This window comes from Mustela nivalis (genome assembly GCF_964662115.1).
Source record: "Mustela nivalis genome assembly, chromosome: 11".
Lineage (NCBI taxonomy): Eukaryota > Metazoa > Chordata > Mammalia > Carnivora > Mustelidae > Mustela > Mustela nivalis.
In genome coordinates this window covers 89,315,566-89,329,028 of record NC_139030.1, presented here as the reverse complement: position 1 = coordinate 89,329,028, position 13,463 = coordinate 89,315,566, and the positions used below count along the sequence as shown (strand labels likewise).

The window sequence follows — 13,463 nt, the reverse complement described above, 5'->3', positions numbered from 1 at the left end:
TATGCTATCACATTATTTTATAGTATCCTAGAAACTCAGACAAATGCAGTAAGAAATTAATAAATGATAATCCAACCCTTAGAATTAGGTGTTAGCTAGCTTTCCTGTATGTCAGAAATAACAAGCTCTATTTATTAACAGAACAGCCAGTTCACCAGAGCAACAAAAGAATCAAATACCTAGAAAATCTCTATAAATACTAAATGAAATTTATTAAATCGACTATAATCCATACCCTTACTCAATTTCAATCACAACCCTAATAAGATATTTCTTAACACCGTGTATCAGACTTCACGTGTAGGAAGCAGCTGATAAAAAGAGTAAACTCCCTCCCTCAGCCACCACTGTCCCCACCACCACTTCAGCTCAGACTCCCCTCCCCGGGTTAGTGGACACGCCTCCCCGCTGAGCTCCCAGCTCCTGTGCAGGATGAACCTTTCAATGTAAAATCTGAACCCTCTGGCACACGGGCTCTCTCTGCCTCTGCCACCTTCTGCAGCCTCAAGGGGTCATCCTCCTCCCTTTCACACCAGTCTTACTGTCACTAACCAAAGATCCTAGAACTGAATGGACAAATGGCCTTGGCTACCGTGTACCTCAATATCCACCAACTCCTTCTGAAAAGCCTACCCTCCTATTCCTCGTCTTCAAAAGTCAGTGGAAGTCCTCCTTCCTCTAGAAAGCCTTTTACGAATGCCTCTAGTCACATGTAAAGCCCCTAATCTAGATTTTCACAGACTCTTGTGCACTGACCTAGGAAGGCATGTGTCACAGGGCTCTGTAATCACTGCTCTGTCTGTTCACGTCACTAGAAAACAAGGAGCAGATCCAAGAGCGGGGGATGAGGAAGTCAAGGAGCAGTGGGGAGAGTCTGAGAACACCTAACAGGATGTCACTGAAGACCCAGGAAATGAAGGCATCCAAGTAAGAAAACTCCTTCAACCTCGAAAGAATGAAGATGACTACAAAAATGTCTGTTACAGAGCTGGAGATTTTCCCTTAGAAACTCAGAAGAAGCAACAGAAACTCTACCCGCCTACAACTTCGATTAGTCAAAGTACCAAGCCATCAAGAGGGAAGGACAGAAGAACAGCTTTCACACTTTCCCGTTCCAACCCTTCCTCCTTCTTTCAGGGATAGGAGGAGTCTAGTCCTGGTTATTGAGAGAAGAGTTCCATTAAGAGTAAGAGACATATACAGAAATAGAAGTATAAGCAGAGAAAATTAAAGTAATATGCTTGCCAACTCAGATTCTAGAGTCAGAGATATTAATGGCTTAAAATGAACAAGAGCTTTAGGCAAAAAAAAGAAGAAGAAATAAAGAAAAAAAGTAGTAAGAAGTCCATATAGTGCCCTGGCCTCCTCCCCAGGCTCTACTCTTAAACGGAGAAAGTCAAGAAATGAATTCCATCTATTGTCACTTGTCAGTACTTAAAAGGACAATATACAGAACCCTGGCAGCAAGAAAAACAGATCTTAAAAATGTCAAGGCAACAGAAATGGGAAGCCATGAGCCCACGGCAGGTAACATACTAGGCTGCCCAATGGACAAGAGACTAAGGACTCTGCCCAGGGAGCACACGTCATTTACTCTAACATCTGCCATGAAGCAGTGCTACCACCCCGGAAAAGGAGCAGCTCCCGGAACGTGGTTTCAGACTTTCACTCCGCACTTAACAGTGATCAGGGAGCAGAAGGAGGCAATTCTTGGTGCTGTCAGACCTGACCCTTTTTCCAAAGGGAGGAAAACATACACCATCTTTTCACGCATTCAAACACTTAACTCATTTCCACTACAAACGAATGTGGGTACGACTATGTTGGGCAGCAGGCATGATTTAGAAAGGCTGGAATAAAAACTGCTGGAGGCCCAGGGGGATGGCAGCAAGAGCAGCAAGAGGAGGCTGGAGAAGCCGGTGGTGCCTCACCGCCCAGGGCCTTGGGAACCACGTGTTGAAGTTTACTCTAAAAACTTTAAGAGGTGCCAGTGAAGGGTTTTAAGCAAGTAAGTGATCTGGCCAGACATCTTTTTAAAAGTTCTTGGGTTGCGGTGTGGGGAATGAACAAAGAAAAATAATCTGAAAAGGAGGAAACCAGTTAGGAAACTGGTAAAGCCGATCAGCTGAACAAGTACTATGAAATAAAGCAGTGAAAAACACAGCCAATACCAGAGAATGATGCCCACCAGTCTGGAAATGAAGGAATAATGGTATTTAGAAACCGATACCACACACTCTCACAGCCCAGGTGAACTCTACGGCTCTATTTGCACTATAGCTGCCCCACTAATCTCCACCCGATGTTATCCCCAACCTCTCACCAGATAAATCCTCTTCCCCCACTACCCTACACTTTATCAACCAGCTATCCAATTCAGTAGCCACCTGGCCCATGTGGCTATTTACATTAATTAAAGTTCATTTTCAAATTTAGTTTCTCAGTAGCAACAGCCACAGCTCAAGTCTTCACCAGCAGCAGATGGCTAGTGGCTACTGAGCGCCCGGCACAGAGAGAGAGCATTTCCATCGCTACAGAAAGATCTTACTGGATGGCGTTTCACTACAGCTATACCTAAATCTGCCACTTCACTAGGTAAGCCTATTTAAAAACAACACATTCATCGGAGAGGCACCTGTGAAGGCAGACTCGGCTCACTGTCTCATGCCCACACCTGGTATATTAATAAGCTTCACGGTGTAGTGAAGAATCATGGTGTACAAACCACCAGATAGGCCCTGTGTTTTGGCTCATTAATCCTCACTATGCTCTGAAGAAATAGAAAGGCAGCAGGCATCACACATGTTTTATAGGTGAGGACACCAAGGCACAGAAATTAACCTGCCTGAAGCTATAAAGTCAATAATGGAGTCACAAATAAAAGCTGAATTCCCTAACGCCCTGACCAGTGCTCCATTCATTAAAGTAGTCATGGCTGATTTAAGAACCCAAAGATGGAAACTATTCAGTTTCACCTGACCCAAACAACCATTTGCTTTAGCAAATGGCAGGCTATACCCACAGGAGGGTCATACCTATTGGTCCACGTGCACGTGTCTACACACACACATATAGACAGATGATACGTGTGTGCGCATACACACATGCAAGCCAGAAAAACAAAAATATGGAAAAATGGTCCCCTTGAGTATGCCCCAACAATCTCACCATCTGTGATAGAAAATAAAGATATTAGACCCACTTTCTGAAACTAACAGCATCAAGGTACTCCTGCATTATTAGTTTTTCAATTATGCTATAAAAAAATTACAACCTAAAAGCTCTGCATTCTATAATTCTTGTTTGCCTCTGTAATCAAAGTAAGCGTGACTTTTGTGTACTCTTTCCAAACCTATATAAGCAACAGGGACATGAAGAGGCAATTCTTCTATTTCCATTTCAACTCCCTCATTAACTGAAAAGAGTAAAATAATATATAGGGAGACATGAACCAAGTTATAGATTAAAGATATAAAATCCATATACGGCAATTGCTCTTGACAACAGCAATTTTAAAATGCAGCCGCCAGCATTTGCTAATGCATCTCTGTGCCCTGACACTGCAAAACAATTTACCCCGAGATTCATTTGACTGATGTGGAAAGTCTAAGAAATAACTTGAAAACACTTGCCCGACATCTGAATTCTTACATATTTTAACTATATATGCAGAAAAAGCATTAAAGAAAAAGAATTTTTAAAACAAATCTAAAGTACTGGGAAGCATACAAAATAGTTATTTCTGTGCTTCTAATTCTTTTCTCACTAATAAGTATGACTCAATCTACAGAATATAACTAAGTGAATTTATGCAGAAAAATCAAAGCTTACGAAATTAATTTGCCAATCATTTCTAAAGTAAAGAAGTAAGTCTTCCTCAAAAATGTAAGTATTCCAAAGGAAAAGGGCATGAACGCTGATTTTAAATAGAGACTATAATGGTCACGTCTAACCTCGATTGTGAAAGGCAAGAAAGAGAGCCACCCATCTGGGTCTCCGAGGCTGTGTTCCGTCACAGTCTTGACTCAGGAGTACAAGTCAACTGAACAACAGTGTTTAGGCTGAACGACTTACACAGCATTCCTGGAGGCTCCGTAGGAAAGTAAGAGCTTGACTATATCCAAGTGTCCGTTCTTGGCAGCATCATGAAGCGGTGAGTCATTCTGATAGCCAGTGGTGTTCACCAATGCCTTATGCTGGAGCAACAACTCCACTACCTTCAGGTGCCCATGATTGCAGGCTTCATGCTAATTAAGTAGTAAGAAAAGAAGGGAGAAAGGTGATAAGGAAGAACGATGTCTAGTATCATAATAAAATTGCACTTTAGAAAAGTAAATGTGAACTTCAGTCAGTAAATTGGTTCCTACCTAAAAATTCATACAGACTGTAAGTGTTGACCCAGAGTAAAGCCCTGTTAATAATCTTAACGATCAGATACATGATGATCAAGATCTATGCAACTGATGGAAAAAGGGGTTATTTATCTGAGCCTTTGGTCACCTACATTTTTTTTAAAGAAAATGTAGTTGACCAACTCTATATATGTATAAACCAACTCTAGTTCCTGAACTCTTTGACAGTAAAAAATTACAAACAACAAAAAACTCAAAGTATTTAACAACTAGATCATTCATAAAAAGTGAAATTTTCCATGGCCAAATAGCATTCACTAAATCAGGTATTTAGCCATATGCTAAGTGGGGCACCCACACATATATAGAATGACCCCACAAAGTGAATATCCAGGACAAGACAATCTTCTCTATTTGCTGAAGCTACAGATTACTGTATGGCTGATGTCAATAACAGAAATAACAGGTAAGGACTCAAAAAGAATGAATAATGTAACAGGTAACAATGCAATATTCAAGATGCCTCACGTGCAAATCTTTCCTCATGTCTAATGAACTGTTAATGAAGCCACAATGCTGTCCTCCCATAAATCTCTAGCATACTGTGCTTTTTATGTATATCTATTCAATTCATAAAAAGAAATACCACATGAAATGTCTGTAAGGTCTATTTCTAGCAGAAAGGAAGCCAAATCAGACATTGGGTCCTCTAATAAATCACTCATCAAACTTCACTACAATTGGCCTTACTGGCTTCAGAAAACAAAAACCAAAACCAAACAAACTAACAAACAAAACACTGACCTTTCTCTGAAGAGGTTAGCCAGCCTGTGGAGTCAAAAACAACAAAGTGACTTTGATCCAGACTAAACCCTCCCAGCTTAGAAAGTTGGGGAGAAGTTATTATACACAACTTTGAGCCTTTTTGATACCTGGCCTAATGAAAATCTCCCAATTTCTATGATAAATTCCAGGGCATGGGGTAAGTGTTTACCTCCTCTACTGATATCACTACAGCTGTCTTCCAATTGCCCACAACAAGCCCAAATAGCATTTGCTTCCATGAATTTGTGCCATAGTCTTTTCCAGACTATACTTCACATTGCATCTTTAGTAATAATGAAAGATTTTTTAAAATGTTTCATGTAAGCCAAGATTTTCTACTACCCCTCTATATTTGCAATTAGGTAGGTATAAATGAGGCTATAACAGATCCTCAGTAAGAATCACTGCCTTGTGATACAATCCTATACCCTGTTCCTCTGACGTCTCTTTGTTCCAAGAAATCTGGTTCCAATGACATGCAAAGTGGCAAAAGGGAGCCTCGTGTCGGTTATAGCAGTCACCTCTGTATGTTGGCTACATTAAGCACTATAGTGTGACTCAATTTCTAAATCTAAAGGTAGTCAGTGAAAAGGTAGCCAATTTCTTACCTGTCACAATTGAAAAGTTAGATGAAAAAATCATCACTTTCCCTTACTTGGTGAAAATATAAGTTCTTCAGATTAAAAAGGGAGTGTATATTGCAGAAGATAATATATAGACAACTACATAACTTTAAGTATAGTAACAATAAAACACAAGCAAAATGAGAATATAAAACAAATAGGAAACTACCAATGGTGTCCATCCAGCATGGTCTTTAACATTTGGGTCACTTCCATTTTGTAAGAGGTACTCAACAGAAGGTATGTCGCCCTAGTAGAACAATGAAAAAACAAAAAGAAATTAAAATCATCAAAAAAGAAAAGAAGATACTGAGATTCAGGTTTGGTTTGAAGATTCAGTCTTCTTAAAGATAGAATCAAAATTAAATCTTTTCTCTAATGCCTACTACTCATGAATCATAAGTAAGAAGTAATATATGGATGAACTATTCTGAGGTACCAAGTCATGAAGTCATACAGTCCAACCTTGAATATCAAGTACAAAATCCCTGCGATTAGCAACCCTTATCAAAAGTCATTTCAAAATACCAAATAAAGGGCACTAGCCAAAAATCAACTGATGATAATGAAGTACTTAAAGTCATCACTTCATTTGTGAAAAACATCCTTTTTGAGCATGCATCAAGTACTGTTTAAAGCAAAATTACGGCTAAGAAGGTTACTCAGCTAAAACTGTTAAAAATTGTTTTCTTATTGACAGCTACTCCATTTATCCTTAATACATCAATTCAGTTTATATTCACTTTATTTGCTCTTACTTTTCTAGGCAAAAGCATGGCTTATTTTCTCCAAATACTTCTGACACAGCTTACTCTGAAAAAGGCTGACTAAGTTACATATGGCAAAAGTTACACCTATGACAAAGCTGTGTTCAACTGGTTTTATGAAGAGTTTTAGGGAGAAGGACATCTCTCTTCTCCCACTCCCAGCCCCAATATTCTTCTGAAATGAGTTTTTCCCCTACTGGCTGGATTATCTAGAAATCATTAAATCTCCTAAAAATAGTAACCTTTATTTGCTTGTTTTGGGCTACCTCTCAAACACAGCAAATCTTAAGATGATAGCTTACTTAGTTTTCTACTGAAAAAAAGTAGACTTGCAACATACATCTTTATGTTCCTAAATTTTTAAAATGACCCTAAACACTTAATGGATCTAAAAAATAAACATTATATATGTTTCAAATCAATTGCCTAGCTTCAGTTAAAAAAACATTTTCCCACAGAATCTTAGGGGTACAAATTCTATACCTGTAGCACAAGTTAACATTTAGTTAGCAACATTCACTCTATCTTCAAGTCAATTCCAAATAAAACTAGGAACATCTGTCAAGATACAAATTTGAATTTTTAAAAAAATTTTATTTATTTATTTGATAGAGAGCAAGAGAGGGAACACACGCAGGGGGAATGATAGAGAACCAGGCTCCCTGCGGAGCAGAGAGCCCAATGCGGGGCTTGATCCCGGAACCCCAGGATCATGACCTGAGACAAAGGCAGACGCTTAATGACAAGCCACCCAGGAGCCCCTTGAATTTTTTTAAACAATCCCATGAATCGTTTCTCGGCCTTTTGGCTAAGATCAAGTGAAACAATTCCATGAATGTAGAGGCAGAGGAACTGCCAGAACCGCATACATTCATACATTTCCAACCATCAGATGAACGTATCCATCGCCACACACACACACACACACACACACACACGCACACACACACAACACAATAAGCTCTTTAAAAGATTTCCTCATTCTAACTCTACACAGTAGTCACGAAAACCTATTAACCTAAAGAAGTCCATAAAATAATATAAACACAACTATGGGATGAAGAATCACGGGGAAACAGTCACACAGAAATAGTGACAATCTAAAGACTCTTGTCAGGTTGCTAGACAGTGCCTTTTTTTCTTTTATGTCACCTTGTCATACTATCAAAGTGTCTTCTGTTAACAAACCAACCCTAGACTTCCCTGAAACACATACCCAGCATGCAAACTGCTTGTTATTTATACCCACCCTGCTTTCTCCTCCCTAGTACTTAAAAGTCTGTCATAATTTCATTGTTCTACTTTATGTAAATTTACGGTCATGCACATAAATAAAATTATGAAAATTATAGATAGAGTCCACACCAAATGATTAAGCTTGAACCAGTATGAAGTTTCTGGAAAATAAATTAACTTCTGCTTCTGATTTCTTTAAATTACTGTCTTTGCTAACAGAATATTTTCTGAATAATAAGTACTCACTTTTAGACTCCCCATAACTTAAAAGGATTATTGAGATTTTCTTAAACCACAGCAAGAAAAAAAAAATCATCTAAGGAGTTTTTCCTAATGCTTGTAAGAAATTTTAAATGGATTTGGTATTTTCAAGAAATACCTAAGAGGCTGAAAATAAAGGGAGATGTGTACCACAATCAATTTTCTTATTGCTAAACTTTTGTTCAAAAAGATCCTTCACACATCCATATATGTTACAGCAGTATAAATTAACTTTCCAAACACATACACACACTGACACACACACACTATTTTCCTAATTATAAAGACCAGTTCTTCTAAAATACAATTAAGAATATTTTGATAAAAATGGTACCCGACATTATAATAATGACAACTTACCCCAAATGGTTAAGCTTTTCCACATAAATGAACTAATCAGCTACCTAAAACTTCTAGATATTGTTAAAAAATTGTTTTTAGTCATGTAGAATGAAGCTCTAAAATATATTAAACACTTCCCTGGCTTCTCAGACTTTACTGAATAAAATAGTTTCACAGATGATTCTGACAACCTAGTCCATGATGGTTAAGTTCCCGATATTAAGGAGGTTCAGTATTATAAAAGTGGTAAATGACAGAGGGAGAAATGGATACTGAATCTAAAAGATGTTCTAGAAATTAAAATCTTGAAAATATGCTGCGAGTTAGCGTGAGTCCTTTACTACTTTCTCAGGAAGGTAGCATGAAGGACATGTAGTAACATGACTTTATACACAACATGAATGCCTTAAAATTCAATGAATTACAAAGGCAAATCCTAAAGGAGACTCCTCACAAGGGATGTTCTCTCTACCCAGGAGATTCCCATCACCTTTGTTAAGTGTATCATGCCTTGTAAGTTGCCTTCAAAATATGATTCATTATGTCTGCATCAAAAGTGTATCATGACATGTCAAGGTCAAGACTTTTTTCAATTCCATGATAGATTCAATGCTGTGGCATGAATTATGAGTAATCATTACCATTTTAAGAATCTGCTAGAAATCTGAGGATGTTTACTCCAGCAACTACAAATCTTTAAGGAAAGGTGACAGAATAAAATAACAAATCAAAATTTTCTCTCTGTCTAAAGAAATACCAAATACTAAGTTTTTAAAAATGGAATCAGAAGAATAAATAACGAGTGTTTACTGTAGTTTCTACTTAGGTGGAACACTTTCTCATAAAATCTCACATTTATGACATAATGTTCTCAGTAGCATTTTAACTATAGGTGACATTTACATTCAAATACACCTAGAAACACAGGCAATAAAGAGAACTGACTGGATCTCGACTTATGTTCTGGTTAAATGAGAATGTGCACAACATCCCAGACATCCTATTAATGAATATTCTGCTTGAAATTCCACAGTGTAATAAAATGAAAGTATAAATAAGGAATTCAAGAATAATCCTCTGTGGGGTTGGCATCCAAACAGTGCTGAATGTCCAAAAATTAGATGGCTCATCTGTAAATCCATGATTCTAAGGGAAAAAGGATTTGAGAAGTAATCATACAAACAGAATCTGCCAGCAACAGAGTAGCTGTCTACGTTCAGGTAGCCTGAATTTAGGCAGACTGAATATTTACTAAGACCCTTCTGTTGCCAAGTACAGAGGTTATCAAGATAAATAAGGTAATAGATGCCTTCCATTAGCCCAGAAGTCCACTTCCAGGAATTTATCCTAAAGATACACCCCCTCACATATGAAACAAAGATTGCTTACCACAGCACTGTTCATAAAAGCAGAAGAATAGAAACAAATGGGCATCTATCAGTAAGGGACTAGTTAAAAATAACATAGAAAAAATTGATAAAAAGCAATGCAACTATGAAAATATACAGAAACCTCTGTCCTAATATGAAAGCATTCGTTTATATTTACATAAAGAAATTCACAAAGGACACACAAGTTTAAGAAAGGTAAGGAGGAAAAAGAGCTTGCCAGTAATAGGGTGTCTAGGGGCCAAAATGGAAGTGAAGTTTTCTACTACAAATACTTTTATTCTTATTTTTAAAACATGCGGTTATTACTCGTATTTTGAAGTTAAATTTTAAATGAGAATATGCTCTAGGTAACCACACTATTTGAGTCATGCCATAAGCATAAAGCTAAATGAATATAAATGCAAACAAAATAATGTCACCATAGAGAAGAAACGAATTCTGGGAATTCTGAGACTTATTAAAAAAGGTAGGATGTAAACTGGATTTTGAAGGTTGTGTACAAAGAGCCAGGAAGGAAAAAGGAAGCATGTAAAGGAAAGAATTTAAGAGTCAGAGAAAAGAACATTAATAGCATTAATGAACGTACCTGAACAATTCATAAAACTAAAGTTCAGTGTGACAAGAGAATGGAATGGGCTTCAGATCATGACGACATAGAAAATTTGCTCACTTATTCATCAAATTCACCTGTAATGTTCCAGGCAATGTTCTAGATCTTGAAGATAGAACAGTGAACAAACAGAATTCTTGCTCTCATTCTAAAGAGAAAGGCAGGAGACTAAGAGATCTATAATCATGTTGGGAAATAACAGGAAGAAATATAAAACAAGCAGGGCTGCTACTTTAGGCAAGCTAGGAAGTCTCTCTGACATTTGAGCAGAAGCCTGGAGGAGGATGAATGCGCTGGGCTGTGTAGGCCATGGGAAGGACTGTGGATGTGATTTTCAGTGGGCCAGGAAGTTACGGTAGAGGAACAGAGAATGACAAATTTTGACTTGGATCAAAATTTAGGTCAAAATTTATTCTGGCTTCCATATAGGGATCTGAATACAGGAAGTGTACAGGAAAGCAGGACAAGAAATTAGGAAGCTACTTCAGTGGTGATGGTTAGAATAATCACCCCCCGTACCCCCGCAAAACTGTCTGTGTCCCAACCCCCAGAACTTGAATATGTTATACAAAAGGGACTTTGCCATGTGCTACAGTTTCTACTATATTTTAGGGTAATGAGCTTCGATGGGGAGATTCTGCTGCACTGTCCGGGTCACCCCAGTCTAACTTTAGGAGTTGTTTAGAAGCATCTGCTGTTGCAAGCTTTGAAGACAGGAGAAGGAGGGGACACAAACTAAAGAACAAGAGAATGGAGGCACCTGGTTGGCTCAGTCAGTGGAGCATGCAGACTCTTGGATCTCGGGGTTGTGAGGTTAAGGCCCCATATTGGGTGTAGAGATTACTTTTAAAAAAGAGAGAGAAAGTGAGAGAGAGAGAATGGCCCTCAGCAGAAAGTCAGCAAGAAACAGGATTTCAGTCCTCCAACCACAAGGATCGATCCAGTTCTGTGCAACATCCCAAATAAGCAAGAGAACAGGTTCTCTCTTAGAGCCTCTAGCATGTAACACAGTTGACAAACTGATTTTAGTCCAGTGAGACCCATACTGGCCTTCTAATCTACAGAACTGTTGAAGAAGGAAGAAGAAGAAGAAGGGTGAAGAAAGGAGAAGAAAGAAGAAAGAACAAGAACAAGAAGAAAGAAAAATTAATTTGCTTTGTTTTAAGTCACTAAATGTGTAGTGACTTGCTATGACAGCAACAGGAAACATGAGGTCAGGGCAAGAAAGATAAGTAACTTCCACTAAGGTAGTAGCTGTGGAAAGGTTATACCCAAGAAAGATGCCAAGAGACAGGTGCGTGGCAAGGTACTGAAGAACTTTTATCAATGATGTTGGCAAGATAGGAAATGATTCTGCAAAGCTATACCTGCAGAGGAGAAGCTAACTAGCTTGGACAACTAGCCTAATATAACTGCTGGGGGGACGGGTCCTCTACCCTCAGTACACGCACCAAGCAAGTGCACTCGTAGAAGCTGACTGGAACAATGGAAATGGCTAGTCTACCGAGACACTCTGGGGAAGAACATCAACAACAAAAATCTACCTCTGACAGCAAAAACTGGTACTGCCCCTGATCTGGCTGGGCTGCCTGAAAGGTCATCAGATCTACATTCCATTCAGCCACAGTAAATCTTTCCTCTTCCCCTGCTCCTTGTTCCATTTTTACTATCTGAACTTCAGGGCCCCCTCAAATCTTTTCCTAAAGTAGGTGGCCACAAAACATGAATCGAGATAGCAGACTCACAGTATGTGGTTTTCTAGGACACACAGATCATTCATTCTTGCCTGCAAGTGAGAAACTAGGGCAGAAAGTGAAATGAATACTATTTATAAAAAGATAAATATCCTGATAAATCCACTGGAATTTTTCCCAAGTATTTGTTCTATCAAAATCAACCTGGGGGCACCTGGGTGGCTCAGTGGGTTAAAGCCTCTGCCTTAGGCTCAGGTCATGATCCCAGGGTCCTGGGATCGAGTCCCACATCGGGCTCTCTGCTCAGCAGAAGTCTGCTTCCTCCTCTCTCTCTCTGCCTGCCTCTCTGCCTGCTTGTGATGTCTGTCAAATAAATAAATAAATAAAATTAAAAAAAAAAAAATCAACCTGAGTGGGGGGTTTTCATTCAACTCATTAACAAATTTTTAAGAGAGTGCATCTTTGTTAAATAGTAACTTAAAAACAACAGAAGTCCGTTAGCTTTTCTTAAAAGTACTGTATCAGAATCTGCCAACGAATGACAATAACAGTATTTGCTAAAATTCAAGAGAATCAAATGGGTAATTTTAACACGGGCAATACTCTTCCTAGATAAATAATCCTTCAACGGAGAAAATTTACAAGATAGCATCTTTTTTTCCCCCGGTCTTAAAATTCTGTGTCTTTTTTCCATTGCTGAGGCCTAGGGTAGGAAAACTATGGCCAATAGGCCAGACACACGATTTTACACGTCAAATTTTATTGGTTTACATACATATTGTCTATGGCTGCTTCTGAACTACGGACAGACAGGGCAGAGAGGAATAACTGTAGAGCCCGTATGTCCCATGAAGCTGAAAATGTTCACTCTGCCCCTTTAAGAAAGAGTCTGTCAAACCATGGTCTAGCTCCTAGAGATCTTCATTATTAAAGATATATTAATATTATGGTTAAAAGAAAAATTCTCTACCAATGAAAACGGAAGCTTGCCTGGTGGTCTGAAAATAATTACCAGAAAGCAAAATGTAGAAACTAAAGCAGTCTACATTCTTATGCATTAGTCAGAAAAATGAAACAATTATTATTATTCTAGCTACTGATGTCTAATGAAGCGTTTATAGCATTAAAAAGTTAAGATTACAATAGCTTATGGGCATATATATTAAATATAAAACAAGCAGGACAAAAAATATAGTCTGATTTTTTAAATTAATGCTTTGCAAAAAATAAACTAAAGTGTAACTGGGACAAACTGAAAATTCAAGTTGTTCAAAGGACATGTACGTAGAAACTAGCTGTTTTCCTCCTCCCTGGTATCAGATATAGAATATTCTTTATTCACCATTTATTAGAATATAAAGC

The 13,463-nt window shown here is 38.2% G+C and overlaps 1 protein-coding gene across 1 annotated transcript in view; it reads right to left on the bottom strand.

Moving 5' to 3' along the window:
* Positions 1–13,463, bottom strand: part of BARD1 (BRCA1 associated RING domain 1) — an 82,578-nt gene that overhangs the window by 37,049 nt on the left and 32,066 nt on the right. The window contains exons 5-6 of the mRNA XM_082689109.1: positions 5,970–6,050; positions 4,075–4,247 (exon numbers count right to left, since the gene is read on the bottom strand). Of these exons, the coding sequence (XP_082545235.1) occupies positions 4,075–4,247; positions 5,970–6,050 (254 nt within the window). The remainder of the gene's footprint in view (positions 1–4,074; positions 4,248–5,969; positions 6,051–13,463) is intronic.